Here is a 25,073-nt window from a genome sequence, read left to right as displayed (position 1 = left end):
ATAAGATCATATTCTTATTTGATCATATTGATAGATACTTTCAAATGATAACTCAGTTTATAGATAATTATTACCATTACAAGATGTAGTCTCTTTGAAACCTAAACGTTATCATGATATGGCACCCGCCAGGTTTAACCTTTCTCAAATCTATAAAAGATTTATTTATACTAACTAATTTTGATTGTAATGGCAAGTGAACTGAATATCTTCATAGGAAAATGCTCTCATCTCAAGTGAACAACCTTTTACGGTACAATCAGTTGAGGCTTGATAGAGTAATATGAGCAACCAATGGTTTTAGATTATCAAAAATGAAGTTTGAATACCACGTCTATTAAGCTCTGGGATTTGAATTTGATAAAAAAAATCTACATAATAGAAAATGATATTCTATATCAAAACAAAATAATTAGCATGTAATTTTTAAAATAGATCACATCAACCAATTTAATAGTTATTTGTATATCTAGAGTGAAAAATACAGCTTTTTCTCCCCGAGGGGGAAGTTTGAAAACTGAGGGAGAAAAATATTTTTAATTTATGGTGAACTTAATCTAATCACTCTAATTATGATTATACTAAAGATGAATTTTAACAAATATGTACGTCCAACTGATAAATAGTAATACGAGTTTATGAGAAAAACACAAGTATTGCTTCACTTTAATTTTAATTTTTTTAATTTTGTAGATTTTTTGTGTGATAGTGTTAAAAAACAGAGTTGAGCTCAACATGGACTATTTTAATTTAGGAGTTGAAAACTTCAACTTTGACGGCCAATTAAGTTTTTGATTAGAAAATCACATTCAGATTTTGATTAAACTATTCAGATCTCTGAAACCACAGTTACCACACTCAATTGCAATATTCTAAACAACTGGAGAATGCCACAACATGTAACAATCGAATTATAAAATTACAGTTTAGTTTGAGAATTTATTTGATTTATTAACAATACATTATCAAGTTTCAACATTTGTCAGCCAGTGGAAGTAATAAAACACGAACCTTGGTTTCATTTTCAATTGCAACATACATCGATGAATTGCTTACATCAATCGAACTTAAAATAATGAATGAGGCACAAGTTTTTTTGTCGTCGATAATACGTTCTACTCGGTAGACAAACACATTGAAATTTGTACCAACAAATCTCCAATTCCTCATTTCAAAGTGTTCACTTGTGTTTACGCACCATTCCGGTATTTCCCATTAAAAAATTGATGAATTTATACTCTCCAAAGAAAGAAGGCTTGAGTAGCAAGAAAATGAGGTTTGTTAGTTCTAGGAAGAAATGGAAAAAGATGAATTGCAAATGTTTGTAATGAGATATTATTGGATATGTTAACCAACTATATCCAGTAATTTAGACTTGAGCAGTGGTCGAGGGTGAAAGTATGAATAATTTATTTTAAACTATTATTGACCCTTGGTTCCATATAATTCAAGGATTGGTTAAAGTTTTTGTTTCAATGAAGTCTTTTCTGTAGTGCATATCAGTTGAGGCCGAGTTACAACAATATTTTGAGTTATTTGAAAGGGTTAAATCTTTTCTTTATGAGAGAAAATTCTCAAGTATGTTTAGATACAACTCAAGTTATTTTGAGGAGTGATTCTAACAAATGCAATTCACAACTGAAGTAGCTAATCCTATTGTTTTGATTTTGTATGACATGAAATATGTATTTGCTAGAAGATAATATAGTACGGTATCAATAATTTCTCGATTATTGCAAAAATATGTTTTTAATAATTTATCCGTGAACTCATGAATGATTACAATGTAATGGGAGTTGGATCCTCAAAAATGCTGTTCTATATTTTATAGCTTGTAATTTAGAGAATGTACGTTTAATGACCAGTTAATTTAGATTGTCATTACTAGCAAAGATAATATAGATAAAACACTATAATAGCTACTTATTACAACATATTTAATAAATTTCAATAAATCTCATCAAAGCTATCTCTGATTATGTGATTAAAATTAGATGAAATACTTATTTTCCATGAAAATTCAATGATTTCGCTAGCTAAGTGGAGTTTCAACTCAATTCAATCATTTTCGAATCAAGAATGAAATGACACCATAATTTGAAAGGTTTTCAAGTAGATCTACAATTGAAATGTCAATGTGAGATCATATTCAATTCTGATTGACAATGTAAAGAGACGATGAATGTAAGACGAGAACATTAAAAATGTCGCCTAATTTTCTCATTATGAATATATACACTTGAAAAAGATAGCTCAGATAGTTTACATGTATTATTCCTGGCAAATTTCCAAGCTCAATACAAAGTTGGTTGGATATGACAGAAGTTCATAAATCTTTGTACAAGTAACCTGAAAAATGTTCTTACGTATGTCAAATTCCAATTCAAAGTATTATATCCAAATGAGTTACTATAAGTATAGCTAGAGAGTCGAGCATGCATTCATTTCTAAATGACTAGAAAAAGGAGAAATTAAATTATTTTTGATTTAGTTGAAGTACAGTTTTTTTCTCCATTACATCTAAGTCAGTTCTCTGTATACAATCAAATTATTTGACTAATTGAATTCAGAAGCAGAAGACGAGGGAATAAACCAGCACATCAATAATTATTATTTCGTTTGAAATGGAATGTTTAGGAATACAGCTTTTAGAACTGTTATTACCATCTTAGACTCTCTCCACAACATAGATTTAGAAATTTGCTTTCAAAGACAAGTCAACTACCAAACATTAACTCTCAATAAATCATTCAACAATAGAACAACGTAAACACAATTCTATTCACCGCAGCTTATAAAAATATGATCAATTCTCAACCAGAAACACGATTCAGAATTATTAGACTTTCAGAACGAAAGATAACATAATTATTTGGAAATTCCTCTTTGGAAGAATATCATAATCAACATACTTATATTTAAAAGAATTATTACAACACTTACGCGATTTCACTAACCTTGATTTCGAGTAAAAAACGTATTTATTTATAATTCTTATTTCGAACAGATTAACATGGGATTATGTCAAATGGCACTTTCATTTAGCATAGAATCACTATCATTCGTTAATCAATTCATCTAATCAATAACAGAATGTTGTGCAGAGAGGTAGATCAATGTTCGACTTTTTTATTCATTCAAATGAGTTTCATTTGTTACATTTTAGTTTGAAGAATTATGTAATGAAGTTTTCACAAGCATGCTTCACCGAAGGTATTCTTGGCAGTATAGAATATAATACAAAAATTATTACACGAAAGCATCTTATCATACTGTTCATGAAAATTCTACATTTGAATCTCTATTCTACCACGAATTTATTACAACCAGCGAAAAACGAACGAGCTAGTTCCACATAGAAATCAACCTCTTTTGAAAATATAGGATTAATTGAAAAATAAATTACATAGTTTGAGATTGGTTTCTGATGTGATGAATTTGGAAAAGTTGAGAAGTGACATTGGAGGATGCTGCAGACATTTTTACACCTTAGGCCTATATTCAAAACTTCAACCACGAAAGAAAACTCGATTTTTATTAAATACAGTTTCAGAATTCTCTTGTATGAAATATACAGATGAATTTCCTGACTATTTTTCTAGGATGATATTTTCCTTGTAAATATAGGCTGAAATAGTATTTTACTTTACTGTTATGCTTTCCAAAATATATCCTTGCTTTTGAAGATATTTTATTGAGAAAAATCGAAGTGCATTAATGAAATAAAACAATCATATTAAAAGTGAAAGAACACTCAAAAATTAGTTCTGAAATTGATAAAAAGCAAGAGATTTCAAATGAGGAATGATTTCATTACATCACAGCTTGTGAATGGCCAAGATTTAAAAATTATAAATTTAATCATTATGATTTTGTATGGATTAGAGAGATCCCCATTTTTTGATCAGATAAAATAATAAGCAATAGTGCAACATATTTGAAAAGAAACCCAGTTTTTATGATATTTTACAACCAAATTTAGGGACTTACGGAGGTTAAATTGATAATCAATGAGATTAACTTCCAAATAGCATTTCAAAACTTTACTTTTCTATTTAGGACATAAATGTTGATCACTCAGTAAACAATAATATAGACCTATCCCTACTCCCTATGAATTTGATTTTTTTATGAATCTACATTATCGATCATAATCAATATAAAAAATAATACATTTTCAAATTTTGCAAGAAAAAATAGAGAAAAGTGGTTGATTTCTACGTGGAATCACCCGAAACAGCTTATAGCATCATTTACTCATACACTACCGTATCAATGACAAACATGTACTGATGAAGACAGGCATATATCCGATTTTAATTCAACGTTATGAAAAATTTCCAACAAACACACTAACTCCAAAATCGGAGACCCTTTCCATCCAAATATATATAATATATATGTAAGTATATACTCATAATATTTATATGTCTCTGTACACATGTATTGAATTCCGTTTAACAGCGCTACGATGAGCGAATAGATTTAACAATGTAGGCACAAGTAATGAATTTATACAATGGTATATAAATAAAACGTCAATGGTTTGCTTCTTCTTGGAGGACTATATTATTACGCATTATCAAATTTCGAGCTCACTACATTATTTAACCAGTGAAAAATAATTCACCAAAATCCACTCACATACTGATACACAGACATATATATACACACACACACACACACACACACACACACACAACTAACTGCACTGTCCCTAACCTAGAAGTTATTGACGTTAGTATATTTTTGCTTCGAATCGTTATGACTTAGTTACTAAGGGGTAAAGAATAGATGGGTTAGTCGAAGCGTTTTGAGCTTGCTTTCAAGCTACGTGAATTTGAGAAAAAAATGAAAACAAGGTACCACTACAAGGAAGTTGAGGATAAATATGATAGATTACAATGTCTATTGAAAAATAATTCTAACAAGTTCTAAAATGAGTAGACGCATACTGGTCACATAATTTGTGTTTGAATGAGAACATTGTCTGATTTATAATATTTCCAGAATTGAAGGCAAAAATTTGGAAGCTCATAATTCAATCATACACTTGCTAATCTAACACTCACCAATACATCAAATTGAACAACTAAAGATATGTTTTATTCAAGCTTGAGCTGAAATGGTAAATTTATTGATTTACCATGCTTGATATGGCTATATGAGTTGAATCTCAAGAGAAATTCACTAATGATTGATAGTTGTCTCACATTCTTACTTAATGATTAATGAAAGTAAAAAAAAAAACCAATAAAGTTTTATTATTTGTTTTTATCGTCAAATAAACTGAAGAACCATTTTATGGAGTAGATGTGAGATGAAAAACTTGAATTTACAACTTGATGCTGATTTTAATCACAACCATCGAGATAAAAAAATGTAATTTGTAATGAATTTTAATTTCTAGTAATTTAGAATTTTCTAGAGAAATTATTATACTATGTGGTCATATAGCCTATAACGGTAGTAAAAGCAACTAAAGGTGAGTAGGTCTACTTGTTAACTGCTTCTAGGTCGAAAATGATAGTTATAACAATACTGAGGGGACGTTGAATTATATTATTGGTAAGTATAAGACGTTCTTACAAATTCTACAGACATGCATTCTACTCAACAATCTGTTCTCGATCGCTGACCATACAAATATTGTCCAAATATTACACAAAATCTGACTATATACGACCTGGGTGACATCCAATGCGACTAATGAAAGCTACATTTAATATATTTAGATGGGACACTGCAGGGTGACACTCACACACACTCACATGTAACTACACACTAACCCTCACTCATCCGTGCATTCAAAATCTGAATCATATTCACCAGAGGAAGAATTAATTTTATTGCCTGAAATCGCAATTTAAAATTACCCAAGCATAACACACAATTATACCTTATCTGGAACTCCTTAGGATGAAGAAGCAAGCCAGTGAGAAATTTATTATATAGATAATATAATAATTATTATTATTCAATAAATATCAGGTATAAATGTCATCCCATTATTAAAACGCAATCCATAACAGTAATAATAATAGGTTACACAAAATACCTAAGCTATCTATATTATTATGTAAATACTATTACCAATATACAATCATTATACATTGTCTTCAAATGTTGAATTTTTATAAAATGTGTATGTGTGTTAATTACTGTAGTATCGATATACTTTAATTCATTAGTAAGACTAAGCACTTCTCTTTACTTGTATCAACATCTCATCAAAGTCCTAGCTTCATTATTTCATGCTTTACAAATCATTATTTAATTCATTTTTTTACCGAACAGTTATTATTGATCATCAGTTATATATGCGATATGAATATAAATTATTATATAAGTTTCTAATCAATTGATCAATTAACATTACTTATTAAAAATAGTCATAAAAATAATGACTGAACTTTAATAATAAATTCGTTTGAATGCCGTGAGAACAATGAAATATATTCTGTCGCCGTTATAATGTCAAATATATTTACCGTTCGTTATTGTTTAATTATTGTTATTATTTAAATACTGCTAGTAAATTTATTCCTTCGACAACATTACATGTTTATATTGTTTATTAACTAGTATACAACTTCTATATTCTATATATTCATAGTAAAAATTTCGACGAATTCTCAACGATTGAGAAGTACTAAGGAAAAACTTATTCGCTTATACATGAACATATTGTTATTATATAGTACGTAATACATTTCCAGTTTGAAAACCACAATCACTGCGTTCTTATCCATGGAAAACACATTAAACTTGAGCAACACACTGATAAATAATAATTTATAGGAATTTATTAGAGGATGAAGGATGATTCTTGCTATATGTACAAATCCCAGCGAATATTTGCGAATGGATTGGTGAGGTATTGCTATTGTTAAAGTTTTGAATATTGATGAATTAGTTATGAAACATGATCAAACATGTAGATGTTATTGTAAGGATGGCAGAGCCATTTACTGCTTTGAAATCAGTTTGATTTCCACCCAGAAATAAATATTATTCATAAGTATTTTTATTTGAAAATGATTGTCTCCGTCTTTTACGGTTTAAATTTACATTTTTGCATTACATCTACAGAACTGGTATATTCTTGGCTTAAAAATGAAAAACTTAGGCCCTAATTTATATTATGACGTATAAACACAGTACAAATAGTATCAATTAAATAAAGCTATGATGTGACGTGTAGGTGTAAGTGTAGTGTGAGTGTATATGTTTGAAAATTGTTGACTTTTGTTTTTCCTTTGTACCCTCAATTCATGAAGTAGTTAATGCAAATATTATTTATATACCCGTTATTTTTATTTACAAGACTAAGTGTTCTTAGCACGCATTGAGTCTGGATGAATAGTGGTGGAGATTTCCCGCTCTCGATCGATCAAAATAAGTTTTCATTCGTTTTTGAACTATTTTTAACAACACAACAGTCAAGTCTATAATCAACTTGACTGTAGTGTCGTTAAAAATAGTTAAAAAACGAATTATATCAACTAGCAGTTCGTCATGGATGGTGGAATAAATGAGTATTAGTTTTGAGTTTAGATAGCATTTTTCAAAATTGATGGAACTACCTAAATAATTAATAAATAACGGATACATCATAAAAATTTCATTTTTTCAATGTATCAAGTAGGCCTACTGATACAATAAGTTAGAGCTATGAGGAATAAGTCCGTTGTGAGTGGAGAAAAAGAAAGTTATTAATTAGTTGTTCCGAAGGATGAAAAATTTGTTTAGATGACTATGATTCTTAGACCATTGAGATTTATAAAGCACTGTCACCACAAGCTTGTGTTATAACGCCTGGTTTTCAGGATTCCTGAAGACTGGGGACTTTCTAGTTACTGGAGAAATATTACCGGAAGCATTTATAACTCGAACCGTTGAACACCTACTTGAACAGGTTATCTATATATATAAAAGCGAAATGGCACTCACTCACTGACTGACTGACTCACTCACTCACTCGCAGAACTAAAAATCTAGCGGACCAAAAACATTCAAATTTGGTAGGTATGTTCAGTTGGCCCTTTAGAGGCGCACTAAGAAATCTTTTGGCAATATTTCAACTCTAAGGGTGGTTTTTAAGGGTTTAACGTTCGTCTTTTAGCATGTATGTTCTTCTTATTCTCTTAATTTATGATTGAAAAATGTCCATACCATATGTTAATATAGAACTATAATCTAGAGAGAGTACCTCTTCGAAACAGTTGTTAACTGGTAACTAAATTAATAATTTTGTTAGGTTGGCACGAAGTTGAAGATTGAAATGCATTTATCGCGGAAAAATTGATTGGGCACTGCTACTTTAATCAGAGCTATTCCTGGGAATATTATATTACTAGCCGTCAGGCTCGCTTCGATCGCAATATCTGTTTAGCCAGACTTTAGTCTGGACCCCAGACTGGATCGTCCTAACATATGATAAAAATGCTCAAATGAAAAATGCAGGCGAGCCTGCTGATCTCATTTTTGGACGATCCAGTCGGGGGTCCAGGGGGCGTAGCCAGGGGCCGTAGCTAGACGGATGTGGCGAGCGAAGCGAGCCTGACGGCTAGTTACATATTAAAGTACATCTCCATACAGTTCAAGTTAGCTTTCGGTAACCTGCCTCCAGTTACCAGAACGTACATTGTAATTGTGAAAGCAGGCAACGATCAATTCCAATATAAGTGGAGAAGACAGAAGTAAAGATGCTACAAAGTTCTCACCTTCAACAGCTAATAGACGAGTAAAGTAGAGAAGGGAAGATACTAGTGGTCAGTGCTTTTCTTACGTCCTTTTCCTTAATTTCCATTAAGACAGAAGCTTGTGCTATAGTACGATTGTGAGTTTTGAAGATGTGTGGTTGGTGAATTGCACCTTTGTTATTGTAGGCTATTTGATAGCGGAAGCTTGTGCTATGATGCAAGCGTGTGGAGCCGAGTCAACGAGAGCGAGAGGATGGTGGAGGGGTAGGCGGGGGACATGAGTTACGTGACGATGATGTGAGGCGCGGAACAGAGCACGGCGATGGTGGCGATGACCGTGAAGAGCGTGAACACGATTAGGCAGAGTCTGTCGACAACCATGGCGGCGAACTTCCAGTCGTTGGTGACCTCGGAGGCCTCGTCTTCCTTGCGCAGTTTGTCGGTGATGACCCGCAGCTCCTTGAGGATGAGCGTGAGTTCTCGATGCGGCCCGAGACAGGAGTGCAGGACTGATCCGTCCTCGTGGCCTCGCAGGAAGCTGTGACTGCTGGACTGGAGAGTGCCGCCCCCGCCGCCTCCGTGTCGGAAGTCATCGTCGATGTCTAGCACGTTGGCCAGGAGTGACTTGCTGGAGCGGTCCTTGAGCGAGGCGTCCAGCTCCCGCATCTGCAGCGACTTGCGACTGTCCGATGTCGCCTCGCCGCCCCCGTTCCCGCCTCCGCCCGCCGGCCGCGACATGCGCAGCAGGCACGGCATCCAGTGCAGGAACACCGATTTGATCTGCATCACAAAACACACATCAATAAATGATTATAATATTCTAAAAACTTATATATTCAGGGCTATTTAGGGCCGTTTGCACAGTCAAAGCTTGAAAGAAACTTTTTGTCATAGTCATTCAATTTCAGCTGTTTTACATCCATGAAATGGATGAATGTTTTACATCCGTCTATGCTTCTCTCTGTCCCTTTTGATTTTTTTCTCTCTATTTTAATTCCGACTTGCAACTATATATTACAGCATACATTATTTATACATACATATTTCGTTTATTTTTCTTCACTTTCATTTTGTTCAAGTATACAGTATAACTATACATTTCTTACAGCATTCATATTGTATATATACATATTTAGTTTATTTTTCAATACTTTCATCTTGTTTAACTTACTATCTTATTTTTATTTTATATTTTATTCTTATTTTGTTTTTATTTTTACTGTAAATCGAATATCTGAGATGTGTAACTAATGTTAAGGAGGCAATATTTAGGTTCTACCTGTTTGTCTCCACAATTGTATTGTAAATAAATAAATAAATAAATAAAATCAAGCCGGTAAACAGCTGGTTATAGAACAAATAAACATATGATTCTCATTACAGCATACTATACTGTAATAAAATCATATGTTTTCTTTACAGTCGAGTATGTTTCCTAGTTCCGAATTTGGAACAGCAAAACTGGTAAAAAAGCCGTCTTTTAGCGCTCCAGGTGGAAGTTTTTTCAACTACAATCAAGAAATTCCTGATTCGAAACTTGTAAACTAGGTTATGTTTATAAAATCGAATATAGTTTAAATATCGAACAACTATACGACAGTTATATCTTAGTTGCATAACAAATTACAGTTTCAAATACGAGCATAATTTCCCTCTAGCTGATGACATAAATAATTATAATCTTAGACCTAATACAATAAGAAAATATGAAATATTTATAATACCAACTCCACTCTTCTTGGAAGGCAACTCTATTACAGGAGTGAAGATTTCGAACCATTTGAACTGTTAGGCCCGGTTGCACAAACGCCTATAAAATCTCAACTGTGATCAAGTGCTAATTAAAGACGTCTCCCACTTGGGTCTCATGACATTCAACCTTCATTATTCAATCACCATTGAAATTTAACATACTTTTGTGCAACAGGGCCACAGACTTAACGTTTTATCTGGACATAGATTTGAACCTGTATTCTTTGCATCACCTGTAACTCTCACATCATACTTCACTCATGAGAATGACTTAAGGGTGTGCAAAGGCTAAAAATAAACTTTCTACTCGTGATATTTTTCAAAGTTTTTCGATTTGTATATCATTAAGCTATCAAAATGAAAAAGTTTTCTCAGTAAAACATTTTTTTCCGATCATTACTTTTTGTGAGGTATGAGCGCCTGAAGTTTGAAATTTTGGAACAGAACATTTCAAATTCGGTATGATATAAATCCATGAGATTCAGAGGATGGATTCTTCATGGTATTTTTGATCTAGTTAAAAAAAATTTTCTGAAAATATCAGTTTTTGAAAAAGTTAATCAATTTACCAAAAATATCTCATCAAAAAGTTATTTTTGGTTATTCTTAGTAAATTGAATAACTGTCTTAAAAATGGATATTTAAAAAAAATTGTTTTACTAGATCAACAATACAATGAAGAATCTATCCTCTAAATCTCATGGATTTATCTCTTCCCGAATTCGAAATTTTCTGTCCCAAAAATTTAAACTTCAGGCGCTCATATCTCAAAAAGTAATGATCGGAAAAAATGTTTTCCTGAGAAAACTTTTTTCATTTTGATAGCTTAATGATATACAAATCGAAAAACTTTGAAAAATATCACGAGTAGAAAGTTTATTTTTAGCCTTGGGCGCTCATATCTCAAAAAGTAGTGATCGGAAAAAAATGTTTTCCTGAGAAGACTTTTTCATTTTGATAGCTTAATGATATACAAATCGTGAAACTTTGAAAAATATCATGAGTGGAAAGTTTATTTTTAGCCTTTGCACACCCTTAAGGCTCACATCAGAAAATCAATTAGGATTAAAAAATCATAGTACCAGCTTTATCGATCTCATTTATCCATGAATGTAGCTGCTATTGAGAATGATCTATTTGGTGCTGCTCGAAAATCCTACATCAATTTGAATATTTATACATCCCATGTATAATAAACTATAGACCAAAGCAAATTGTATCAATTAATACTGTTTACAATAAGTCGATTTTCTTATTGGGGGGTGTACTCCCCCACCCCTTGCAGCTCGGGGTTCTTCCTCTATTATTGTCCTTTAGACTGCTAGAGTGGTCTTAGGAGGATAAATATATAAACTATACATGTATTGTCTCTTTTCTGTTTAGGGCGACTTGTAATATAAATGGAAATGCAAATCTCAGTCATTTGTATTTCTATTTATATAGATATATTATATACATGAGCATTATTATCTGAATTCAGCACAAATTTGAGGTTAGTTGATAATGTGGCCAAATTGAATAAATATACCTCAACAATTTCATATTTCATTTTTCATTTCATAATTTCTTTATTCATACATTTGTACAGTATATTTTGTAACTGTATATTTAATTATCAATCAATCAATCTCTTTATTCGAGATATGCAAAGCATATTGTACATAGATGTGTCATTTACCTTAAACAACAATTTGCAATTATTCTTAAAACATAAAGGACCGGTTTCTGAGCTCGGTATTTGGCTAAGTTCTAGACTTTAAACAGTCTGAGTCATAAAATTGGCTTAACTTGGCAAAACTGGGCGTAGTCGTAGTCATTGTCATAGTCACGTTTGAATTGAATTTAGAAAAACTAAAAAATTGAACACAAAACGAAATAAAGAGAAAATAGTGTAAAGTTTTAGCTATTTTGAATTATTCAGGAATTTTTAATTTCGTTAGGGAAAAACGTTTCCAATAATATAGAGATGATAAAATAAAGATTTTTATAAAAACTTAACCAAATTCCAAGCTTGGAAACCTTCCCATAGAATTATAAACATGGGACCTTTTTTGAGATTTTCCTTAAATGATATCAAATTAAAAAACAACTAGTTTCGATGCTAGAAGCATTAATTTATTTTTTTTTTAATCTCGAAAAGGGTACTATGGTATTATTTTGAAAATAAGACATTAAGTGCCGTTTGCACAGTCACAGTTAAAACTGAATTTCATTTTAAACTGGATTAAATCTGTATAAAGTCTCGTTTGTTATAATGTGTTTCATTTTGAGTTCAAGCCACCAGCTGACTTTTGTATCTCAAGTCACAAGGATGGGAAGGGCCGTTTTGCAGGCGAGAATGATGTTTCTAGTCGAGGCGTTAGCCGAGACTAGAATTTCATTCGAGCACTGCAAAAGACATTCACGTTCAAGTAACTTACACTATTTTTTGTCATAATAATCTAGAAAAGAATATTTGAGAAACAGAAAACATTACTACATGCATTTTATAAACATAACCTAGTTTACAAGTTTCGAATCAGGAATTTCTTGATTGTAGTTGAAAAAACTTCCACCTGGAGCGCTAAAAGACGGCTTTTTTTACCAGTTTTGCTGTTCCAAATTCGGAACTAGGAAACATACTCGACTGTAAAGAAAACATATGATTTTATTACAGTATAGTATGCTGTAATGAGAATCATATGTTTATTTGTTCTACAATCAGCTGTTTACCGGCTTGATTTTTTTTTTATTTATTTATTTATTTACAATACAATTGTGGAGACAAACAGGTAGAACCTAAATATTGCCTCCTTAACATTAGTTACACATCTCAGATATTCGATTTACAGTTAGAATAAAAACAAAATAAGAATAAAATATAAAATAAAAATAAAAATAAGATAGTAAGTTAAACAAGATGAAAGTATTGAAAAATAAACTAAATATGTATGTATACAATATGAATGCTGTAAGAAATGTAATTTCCCTCTAGCCGATGACATAAATTATAATCATAGACCTAATACTATAGAAAAATATGAAATATATAACACCAACTCCACTCTTCTTAGAAGGCAACTCTACTACATTAGCAGTAAATTCATAAATATACTAGAAAGTGAATTTCCACTTAATAATTTCCAAAGTAATAAACACAGAAAAAGAGTCATAGAGGCATGGCTGAACTTGAATTATTTGCAATCGTTGACTTTTATATAACAATCAATTTCATATTATAAATAGCATTTTTGAACACTAAATATGCTAAATTCAACTTTATATATATTATGCACTCTGATTAAGCTGATTTTACGACTCACACTGGCGGTGTTTTTGCCTCACCTACTGTACTCACGCATGTGAGCATAAATTGAATCTTCGTTTAATAATTATTATTTATAATAAACATGAATAAGGATATCATTTCGTTATTATTTCTAATTAAACTGGTAGTTCTGTGAACAGTAGACCTCAAGCAGTATTCTCATCCACAAGTACCTAATTGAAACTATAGACCTTATGGAAATACAGCAATAGACTGGCTTCTCCACACATCTGTGTAATCACTTGTCAGCTGATTTATGATGAATAATTCTATAGTCTGATTTTCACTCTAATATTGGCGTATGAAGGAGGCTCCTTTTTCCTTTTATATTATCCTTGAAATGCAAAATTTCCAAAAACCTTGTATATACGTCGACGGGCATTTAAAAAAGGAACATACCTGTCAAATTTCATGAAAATCTATTACCACGTTTCGCCGTAAATGCGTAACATATAAACATATGAACATTTAAAAATTAAGAGAAATGCCAAATCGTCGACTTGAATCTTAGACCTCACTTCGCTCGTTCAATAAATTAACATTTCCTTAATTTTAAAGTATGGATTTTAGTAAAATGCAGTAGAATATACTTATTTTTTTGTAAAGCTTTTTTGTATTTATTTTTTGCAAATAAAATTATTCATCATTCACTCACCCGTTGCAGCAAGATATAAGACTTGAGAAAAAGTACTCACCCAAGGTGACATTTCATGAGTGTCAGCGTTTCTATGATGATAGTTGAGAATCAATATAGTTGACACGACCGATGAAGCCACCATGAACATTATGCAATTGAAGTATGTGCCTGTTTGAAGCAAATCATAAACAAATGTGAGTATTTCAGCTGTGAATCAATCTGCAAAACCGTTTCATGCTGGGTGAACATGCTAAATTTTCAAGCCATCCTGAGAAAAGTAACATGCTCAAGAAAGTCTTTGTGAAAATATTTTTCAGTAGCAGAAATAGACATGTGAAATGTTATTTAATGGAGATGCCCTAAAGTGAACTTTTATTTTCATATTTATTCAGATAACATATCAATATTATATTTGAATGTCTTGAGATTTTGAAACTTTATCATTTTTTATCAATCCATCAAGAGTAGGCTAATAGAGTTGTATTCCAACAAGTTACTCCAGTAAAACATGATTTGAAAGTATTTTTAATAGAATAATATAAATTTATAGTACACACACTTTGGATACTTCCAACGCTGATCATCAGCGATCTAGGTTACTCTACTTGATTAGATCGCATTAATACAATTTCATCTTTTTTGAAAACAGACTAGTATTATAAGATTATCCAAAATAAATGACAGGACAAAACACACACATAATGCGCACTACTCCAAGTGTTTTCAGAAAATTCGTTTCATTCCATAAACTTACGTTATACTGGTTTTTGCGTGGAAATGTGTTCATTGAAATTTATCGTGACAAATTACATTTTGTGGAGTGATTCTAATAACAGGGATGAACTTTGGGTTGAGTTGAGCTAAAAACCACAATGTTCACGTGAAACATGTAATGTGCGCTAATAAATTCTCATTAAATGATTTCTCAAAGATATCAAAGCACCCATGTTCGTTGGATGAATTGAATCAATTGAGATGGATTTGATTCAACAAAACCATTTCTCTATTATTGGTGAAAACACACAGTACTGTATTGAATTTGACCTCATTCACATCATCAAGATTTCTGAGTCGAGTAGATTTATTTTTTCTAGTATCCAGTTGCCTTGGAACTGTCTTCACCATGTTGGTCAATCATCGATAATCCGAAAAAAGAATCAAGATTGTCACAATTTTAAATTAATAATCATGTGATGGAATACATAACAAGATAACATTATCACGAAAACACACCTTCAAGAGAATAGAAACAGCCAATAAGAAACATCGAGAGAAAAAGAGATAGCTGTATGAAGTTTTAGAAGAATAAATCTATTGCAATTTAATACTGAAATTTCTTAATTTATTTAGAATAGATAAGAAAAACGTATAGCATGCTAATATTGAATAGTAATTTGTTATTCTGATATCCTTGATAGAAATATTTCTATGTAGAATCAATATATTAGATTTGATGCATGCATGACTTGAATGCACATCAAGAAGCGTAAACACTTAGAGATAATTTAATCTGAGAAAGTTTCCGAGAAGAAAAAGATACAGATCAAGATATTTACAAAATGGAAAACGAATGACAGAACTAACTGAAACTATGAAAGAAAATCACAATGAAAGTGAAGATCGATAGAATGGAAACTCAAATAATACATAGAATTGTAAAAAAGTAAAATAAATTTTATCAATGATATTTAATTTACTGATAATTATGAGACATGTGTTTTATAATTAAAAAAATTGTTTAAATGATGATATAGTATGTTGTATAAATAGTTATATTACTACGCTGTATATAGTTTCAAGTAAGATGTTTTGTCACTACCCGGCTTGCGTTGTTGATATATTTACTCAATGATACACGAATAATATTGTTCAAGTTATAACTTTACGGAATTAATAATTTGAAACAAGATTTGGAATAACAACACGATAGAATAAAACATCTTACTTTCCACACAGCTATTAACTGATACTTATGTTAAACATTTTTATTTTAGCATTGTTACTTGGAGGCAGAGAGGTGTACAGTATTATGTTTTTAATTATTTAATATTCAATCGCTTTTTATAATTTACTGAGACATTTACGGTTTATGACAGCTGAATTTTAAGCTGTTCGAAGGCGTTTGAGGTAAAGGTGAGGGGGGGGGGTATTGGTTGAACACATGGATGAATGGAGAAGGGGGTGGGGTGGTTGAAGGCGTAAGGTCTATTTAAGGGAGTGTATTAGTGCGCCATTGTAGTTGTGATTAGTTGTAGCTCGGGCGCAAAGTTTTTTACCAGCATAGATGATTTAATGCAAACAATTTGTCCGCAGTTGTTAAATTATGACAGGCAGTTGAAATGATCTCTAGCTGGACGACTGGCAGATCAATCTTCTGTTATCTGTAAGAAATGTTAGCGAGTTAATTATGCACATCATTATTTAATACTGCATTTATTGAACAGGAGGAGGCGGCGGAGGAGGAGGTGGAGGAGGTGGTGGGAGAAGGATAACTCTGTAAGCTACAGTGCTATGCTCTCTGGGCTGGCTGGCTAGGCGGGCAATAGCGATTCAAATAAATGTGTTAATGCAAATGAACCAACAAATCAAACATAAATCACAGCTATAATTATGTACGATAGCAAAACATTATTATGATTCTCAACGTGTATCGAATCTCAAGTTTAGCAATATTAGTCCACGCCCTAATTTATTAACTGTGACATTATCATGTGAATAGAGAAAGGGAGTTCAATGTGTTTATTGAAAATTGTAACGAGGATGATTAATCGAAAATGAGTTTCTGTTAGCTGATATACTCAAGAGGGTTATAACGAAATCAAAACGAATATAATATTATAGTTTCCGAAATCTATAAGGAATTTAATAAGAGAGAAATAAAAATTATTTATTGAGTAGCCCTAATTAATAACAATTCGAACGGTTTTGTGTAAAGGAGCGAACCATATAACACTTTTAAGGATGAGTAAGAAAGGCACAGAGGAGTTAAAAAGGGAGATTGATTTTACTTTGTTCATTTAATTTATAGCAGTTGATTTATTTTATCAAAGTTTATCATGTGTTTTGTATGCTCTTATTTATTATTTAGATATTTTTTTATTAGAATTAGAATAAAATAAAAATAGAAATATGAACATAAATTTGCATAAGAATGGGGTATACTGAACTGAAATCAACGAAAGCCTTGGCAAACAGGAGACATCAAGAATACTACAGAAGGAAAGATTTGGAAATAGACATAATCTGCTTCCTTTGTTCAAATAACTGCTCTGAATCTTTAGATATTTTAAATGTTTATTAAAAAATTCACGCCATGGAGTTAAATGATTGAGCATTAAGCTATGTTTATAAATTCGATAAAGTGAATGAAAGTTATATTTATTATTAATCACTATTGGCGATTCATGATCCACGGAACGGGTTGTTATGAGTTAGGAGAGAGATAGAATATTTGATACAGAGCAGTTGAAAGTTAAGACAGTTCAAGCAAATCAAAGGTAGCAGGACTTATGTTCATACTGAGAATCACAAAATATCGAGAAAGGGTTTGTAAGTTCTATCAAGCATGGATATCTATGTGACGTTGAGCCCACCTAGTAAAGGGATAGCTTCTGAAGTCTGCGGTAATGCATCAGCAATCATGAGTGAAAAGACAGAGAGAGATAGTAGGATTGTGACTCCTGGAACACAGACAACAGGCTAAAGCAAGGGATGGGCCTCCAGGATAGACAGAGACAGAACGACAGGTGTATATAACAAGGGCCAGCTGATATCTTTCTTTCCACTCTCTCAAACTTCAACCATATATTATGTCCATCATCCATTTAGTTTGCGAATATTATATGGATTGGATAGAAATATAGTTTCAAGTGAGCAAAAACATGGTTCTCTCATGGTTTACTACGCAACTTTGTTTTAGCTTCATATACCATATGAAGGACAACAGATTTGTTCAGTTACAGGAAAATCAACATTTGATTTGTTCATCATTTGAGTAATTTCAAGTCATGAATTTGCTCAATATCAACGAACCGTTATGAACTCCACAAGATGACCACAGCTCTGATTTTGAAGGGACGGATCCAAAGGTTCAAAGAACCGCACACGTCAACCGAAGCTTATTGTGTGTTGACCACAGCTAAGTATTGACTAGAAAATAAGGATTAATTTATATAATTAAGGAATAATTATTTTGATATATCTATGTTTAAGGAACATCATGAGACAAATGAGCGACTGTATTACATGATATGGACCACATTATTGATTTACCTCATCATTGCAAACGATAATTTTTTGAAGTTTGGAACTGAGTAAGAAGTTTTGGTCACTTGGTGTGATTCATTCTTGATATATCGATTTTTATTGATGATACTAACTTCTATTCAATAGAACATCATCATTCTAAAGTAGAGCATCCATAATAGAAGAAAAATTCGATCCTTATTTGAAATTAAGGCTGGAAGAGAACGGACAAATTTGCAACTTTGTAAGGATAATTATTTTCAGGGCACGTATAGAAGAATATATTATGGTCAACGATATTGTTTTCCAAGGAACATAAGCCAAAACTGACTAATCAGACTTTCTGAAAGATTGTTATCTTGGACATAACTACGTCAAGTAGTAGGTATTTATTTTAAGAACTAGTTAATAAATCACCTACCTAATAAATCATGACGTTTAACGGTTGAGATGATTTGATTATAATGAATATGAGAACAATATTCACTAATAACAATTTGATATGTTGTACTTTATTCACATTTCAATGAATTTGTAATTGGATTCTAATTCTCATTCACCTTTATAAATTAATTTGTATTTTGATATTAGATCCAGAAATTTGAACGGAAATTATTATTGAATTTTAATACGAATTTGAGTGATAAAAAAGATTTCAGCTGACCCAGGAAAGGTTAATGTGTTTTGTGTGTCAGTGGATTTGCTTGGAAAACATTTATTCAACCATCCATATCAATTACATAATGCAACAACACCATTTCTGTAGCGTGTAACATTTTTGAGTACTGAATTCAGAACGGATTATTTAGAATTGAACAAATTTTTACACCATCCATCTATTCTCTCAATCAAAATTTTAGTTTTTGTTCATGTTCTGAATTCAGCGTTCTCGGTGGAACATGGAACATCATACACAAAAGCTCATTGAACAAGGTCTCAAGTTCTAGAATGATGCTGAAAAAAGCATGAGAGTGTAATTTATATGAGAAATTGATTAATTAATTTCAGTGTAGAGTTTTCATTCCATGGGTGATTCAAAAGTAATTCAATATTACTGTTTTGAAATCTTATTGAGATTGATTTATGAGTTTCATTTAATTAGAAATGAATGTATCTATACAAAACTGGAAACCCTTCTTCAAACTTAAGACCGAGATCACAGTATTTAATTATAATTTAGAAGACGGGGGATATAGCCACTGATTCTAAGAACACAGTTGACATTAGGAATGTTTCCTATTGAAGTTTACCAACTGAACTTGTAAAAAATAATCAATTGAGCATCAAGCATTGATCTAGTTGACTGACCTTTTGCTACAAGTGAGAGTTTTGAAGCTGGAACCATTAATACTGATTATCTGGATGGATTCATAAGTAGTTTGTCCACCAACAATAATTTAACACTTTGGATTTGGAAACAACAAGTGGTCAATAACAGGAGTATTAGTCTATGAAAGACGAAATTCAGCTGCTTTGAATACATACTATGACAATAAACTGTATCAACAAAGGCTGATACAATGCGGTAGATATTCTCGGTAATAGAATATCATCAAGTCCTTCATCCAACTTTCACTTCAGCCTGAAGAAACGTAGATTAATCTGCATTGTTGGCTATATGATTTGATGAACTGGGGTGGAAATATCCACTGATAGTAATTCGCTATATAATAATTATGAGGAATGAATACGGTTCTGGAGAGTCTGACTATCTGATCTGATGGGGATACGCAGTGGTAGTCAGTAGGCCTACAGTGACTGTAAATACTGAATTATTTAGTCAGTAGTGTTAACCAGCAGCTGTTGTAGTGATCTGTTGGGAGCATAGTGTGTATCAAAACAATAATAGTTATTCCAAGTCACTCCATTCTGTTTACGATAATCGATATTACATATTTATGATAGAAAAGGAGTGGAATTGATCTAACATGTTGATTTCATTTCAATAAAAATTGAAGGAAATTTCATCCCTATCATTTTGAGACATGAGTGATTTTATTAAACGATACCATCTCACGATGATAGGCTACTTCAAGGAGCTTGATAGGTGAAGTCATATCCTGGAGGATTCAATGAATCATATTGTTAAAGCTCGGCAGTCATTTATTCAAACTGTGATTTCACCAAGTGAATAACGTTGAACATTTTAATGCCAATCTCTGGAATTACCTATTTCTATTAGCACTAAATAACATAGCCTTTATCATCCTTGATTTGTTGCATTGTTAAATTCTAGCAATATAACATAGCTACAAGATAAGCAATAAATACTATGGGTGGAGTAACATTCTAGAGTATACAATGATACTGTTAAAGCTCAGCTGCCATTTCTTCAAACTGTGATTACAGGGAGTGAACAACGTTGATTATTCTAATTCCATTCTCTGGCATCATTTCTATTAGTAGTATAGCAAAGCTACAAGATAAACAGTTGATAATATATCTGAAGTTACATCCTAGAGAATTCAATTATATTATTAAAGCTCGGATGTCATTTCTTCAAACCAAACTACATGGTTTGACCAATTAAGTTATGAAAATGCTAGTCATTATACTTTTATATATTTCCAGTGAATTATTAATAATCATGGAATCAACCATTGATGAACATTGCAATGGAATTAATAAGGCATAATTTTTATCAGCTCTACAGAACATCCACAATTGATGAATTGAACAATGTTGAACATTGTAATGCCATTAATACCAATCTAAGGCATAATTTCTATTAGCACTATATTAAAGTTACTGAGAATACAAAAAGATGAAGAGTAACAGGGCACTTCCAATCAATGGAGATCTTCTGGATTTGGGTGATCGGTTAAAGTCAAGACATAATAATCCTTGAACACTTCCTTGTGCATGGCAGAGCAACTGAGCGATGAAATTTTTCCATGAGAGCAAGCTGGGAGGAAAAGTGGATGGAAAAACCCCCCTCAGCATCTGCTTTAGGTACTCAGTTGGTGTAAATGTGGCTGGATTTGAACTGCCAAGACGGACGTGGGCGGCCCTCAACAGGGTTAGGAATGGCAACGGGAGATGCGGGGCATCTCTTAATGACTGGGGCAGTTTACCTTCCCCTGCTTGTGATTGTGGAGAGGCTAGACAGACGATGAAGCACATCATCAGAAATTGTAATATACGTGCCTTGCAAGGCGATTTAAATGACTTCATTTAGGCTTCTCCACAATCTCTACACTACCTTGAGAACCTCGACATCAAAATTTAATATATTTACAATATTTTATTAACCTGACATCGGTCTCATGACCAGATTTTTCTTTGACTACCTAGCTATATGTTTGTGTGCGTCTATATAATAAATATATATGCCATACGCTAATAATAATAATAATAATAATACAGTTACTAAATAAGTATTGTGACGAAAACATCTCATCTCAAAATTCCATGAGTTTAGTGATCAGACTCTTCAGTTGAGACGTTGTTCAATGAGCAGGGGGTTATGGGGGGGGCTGTGGGGGTGACAGGCGGGGGAAAATCCCGCGCACCTAGGACAGGCATCGCGTCTGACACTTGAGGCAGAGTCTCAGCAACTAGATTATGAAACACGGTGAGAGAGAGCAAGATAGTCACTCCTGAAACACAATAAATTCGGTTAGTTGAAGACATCGACCTCGCCATGCAACCTGAAAAGCAATGCATCCATAAAACAAACGTTTCCTTCTCATTCTACTGACAAGCTGTTTATTAAGAAATAATAATGATATTAGCGAGTGAATGAAGGTGTTAATAATATTAGCAAGTGGATATACCTAAAAAACAGCCTACATTCATCAGTACATCAACTCTTATGCTAACCGAGTTATTAATTCACGTTTGGGGTGTTTAGATTTCAACTGAAACTAGCACACGAGTAATTTTTGTGTAAAATCACTATTGTAGAATATATTATTTTGGGGGAGTATATATGATTTATAACTGATCGTAATTTTGTAGAATATACTAATCTGAGAGAATATTAATGATTTATAACTGACCGTGGTTTTGTAGAATATATTAATTTGGGAAAATAATTATTATTAAACGAAACTATTTTAGACAACATTCAACATAACTTATAAACGGAATAATTTTGTAGGATATACTACCTAGGGAAAATATTGATGATTTATAACTGACCGTAATTTTTTAAAGTATATTAATTTGGGAGAATATTCATAAATAATTATAGCTGACGATAATTTTGGATCATTTTGTGAAAATGTTTACTGACCTACTCATATTTTATTTTCCAGTAGAAAACGACTTTTTACAAGTTTGATACAGACTTTTTGTAAGTTTGGATGGTGTAGATTTTATTTATGTAGATGACGGTCAAATCTTGATGGAAATCGGCATTATTTCACTACTATCGCATCATATAATTTAGTTCATCTGAATCAAGTTTTTCAGTTGACGTTCTATTGATACATGTATCCTAATAATTTGTTAGTGATTCTTTTGAATGTCAATTTTATAGGAAAAATTAATATTTATACTATATAATTATTTTGCTATCAGAGTACCGTACTAGCCTAATCACGAATAGGCTAATCACTAAGGTATTCGTGGATTATAATACTTTTTTTTGTTAAAACCGTGGTTAGGGATTTCAGTAAAAACGTAATGTTGAAATCTGGTCTTATATTTATGATAATGAAGTGTGATATACCTAACCAAGAAAACAATAAATTAGTTGATTTAGTTTATTGCACTTGAATACTGAACTGAAGTTATGTTTACGAGTGTTGGAATGGGACAGTACCGAGCAAAAAAGAAAGTGTTCAACAGCTCTATTGTCATATTTTGCCAAATCTACTCCATATGCAGAAAACAGCAAGCATTAGAATTGATGATAAGAATCCAATGTAATAGAATTAGTGTGTTGATAATGTGAGAAAAATAGTAACTCAATATTAGACGATAATAAAATGTACAAAGCTTTGTAATGTTCTGATTACAACATATTTAAAATGTGCGTGTATGTGAGTGAATTAAAATATATTTATAATAAGCAAATTACAGTGTGAGTGTATCAAAATAGAACAACTTAATAGACAGAAAGAAACGTAATATGATTCATAAGAGCTGGAATAATATTATTTGAAAGTTTTAGAATTGGAAATGAGCTAGTATGTGATAGAATCTAGAAAGAATTGAGACATTTTTCCTAGTTCTAATTCTAATTATTGAAATATTCTTCTGAGTTGGGCAACAAAATGAAACAACATACTTTAATATTCCTCTTACGATTATTTTACAAAGGAAAACAAGTAAAAAGTATAGTTTCTGGAGAAAACGATGTATTTTTTATAGAAAACATTGTAGGCTATATAAGTTGAAAATTACTTCAGCTACAAAAACTGGAGATAACTAGAGTGAAATCGTCTCATTATTCAAATATCTATAATCAAGACTGGAGAAAACATAATTTCAAGTGGGTATGAGATTCCATTATATTTGACAAAGCAAAGGCTACCTAAAAGATACTAAAGGCTTTAAAGGTACTTAAATCAATTTGAACATGGAGACTGAAGTGAGAATCAATGTTTTGAAGGATTCCTGAAATCAGTACATTCACTATGAATACAACAACATTGAATTCAATTTATGTATTCTTGGAGGGTTGTTTATCCGAATATAAAAATATGTTCAGTTTCAGTTTTCAGGTTATTAGTTATTAATTTGTAATGTAAATGTTTTTGTATATGAGTAAAAACCTGGATTGAAAAAAATGAATTGAAAACCTAATATAATTATTAAAGAATGGGTTTCTGAATGCTGGTGAAATATTGTTAGAGAAATTGGTTCCAAAAATATGTGAAGATATATTAGGATATGATATAATTATTGGAATATTACCATGTTAATGAATTTTATTATCGGGATAAAACCTATTATTATTTGTTATTATTAGCCTACTAAATTGAGAAACAAAATAATCTAACATTAAATTATACTTTGAAGAACAATGTGAGCTAGTTTCACCTTCAATAACAATTACATTGAAGGAACCCACCACTTGATGAAGAAACAAATCTGCAATAAATCGTGAAAAAATAAGATATCTTAAAGAATGCTAGAAACCATGTTCAAGATTCCTGCAAAAGAGATAGCAAGGATTGGAGTAGAGAAGGAGAGGAGTCAAGGATTTGAACGCCTATTACAATAAGATGTGCATAGAGAAATATTATCACCGGTATAAAATACGTTTGTTTGCGAGCCACGAGTGTGAAATTTTGACATGAGTGTTATTGAAAGACTAAACTGAATGTGCTCATTCGAAGTGAGTTTTACTATCTCATCACCTACCACAATGAAGGTTTCTAGAACACACACAACGTCTACTTGTGAAATCTACTCTAGAATTGGAAATTGAAAACTGATAAACATTACAACATTGAAAATTACTACAATTTGGATT

The 25,073-nt window shown here is 31.8% G+C and overlaps 1 protein-coding gene across 12 annotated transcripts in view; it reads right to left on the bottom strand.

Annotated features, from left to right (window-relative positions):
• Nucleotides 1-8,824: 8,824 nt before the first annotated feature.
• The window catches only part of LOC111047517 (neuronal acetylcholine receptor subunit alpha-7), a 215,879-nt gene continuing 199,630 nt past the window's right edge, over nucleotides 8,825-25,073 (bottom strand). For 8 of the 12 annotated variants that reach the window (XM_039420553.1, XM_039420550.1, XM_039420552.1 and 5 more), the window contains 2 exons: nucleotides 14,460-14,569; nucleotides 8,825-9,485 (listed from right to left, as the gene is read on the bottom strand). In XM_039420553.1, coding sequence (XP_039276487.1) covers nucleotides 8,988-9,485; nucleotides 14,460-14,569 — 608 coding nt within the window. In that variant the 3' untranslated portion in view covers nucleotides 8,825-8,987. Of the gene's footprint in view, nucleotides 9,486-14,459; nucleotides 14,570-17,994; nucleotides 18,082-25,073 lie in introns of all 12 variants that reach the window. The other 4 variants (XM_039420551.1, XM_039420556.1, XM_039420561.1 and 1 more) reach the window with 1 other exon arrangement.

The sequence above is a fragment of the Nilaparvata lugens genome, chromosome 2 (genome assembly GCF_014356525.2).
Source record: "Nilaparvata lugens isolate BPH chromosome 2, ASM1435652v1, whole genome shotgun sequence".
In the NCBI taxonomy this organism is placed as follows: Eukaryota; Metazoa; Arthropoda; class Insecta; order Hemiptera; family Delphacidae; genus Nilaparvata; species Nilaparvata lugens.
Note: the sequence above shows the minus strand (reverse complement) of the source record. Positions and strands in the feature narration are given on the sequence as shown.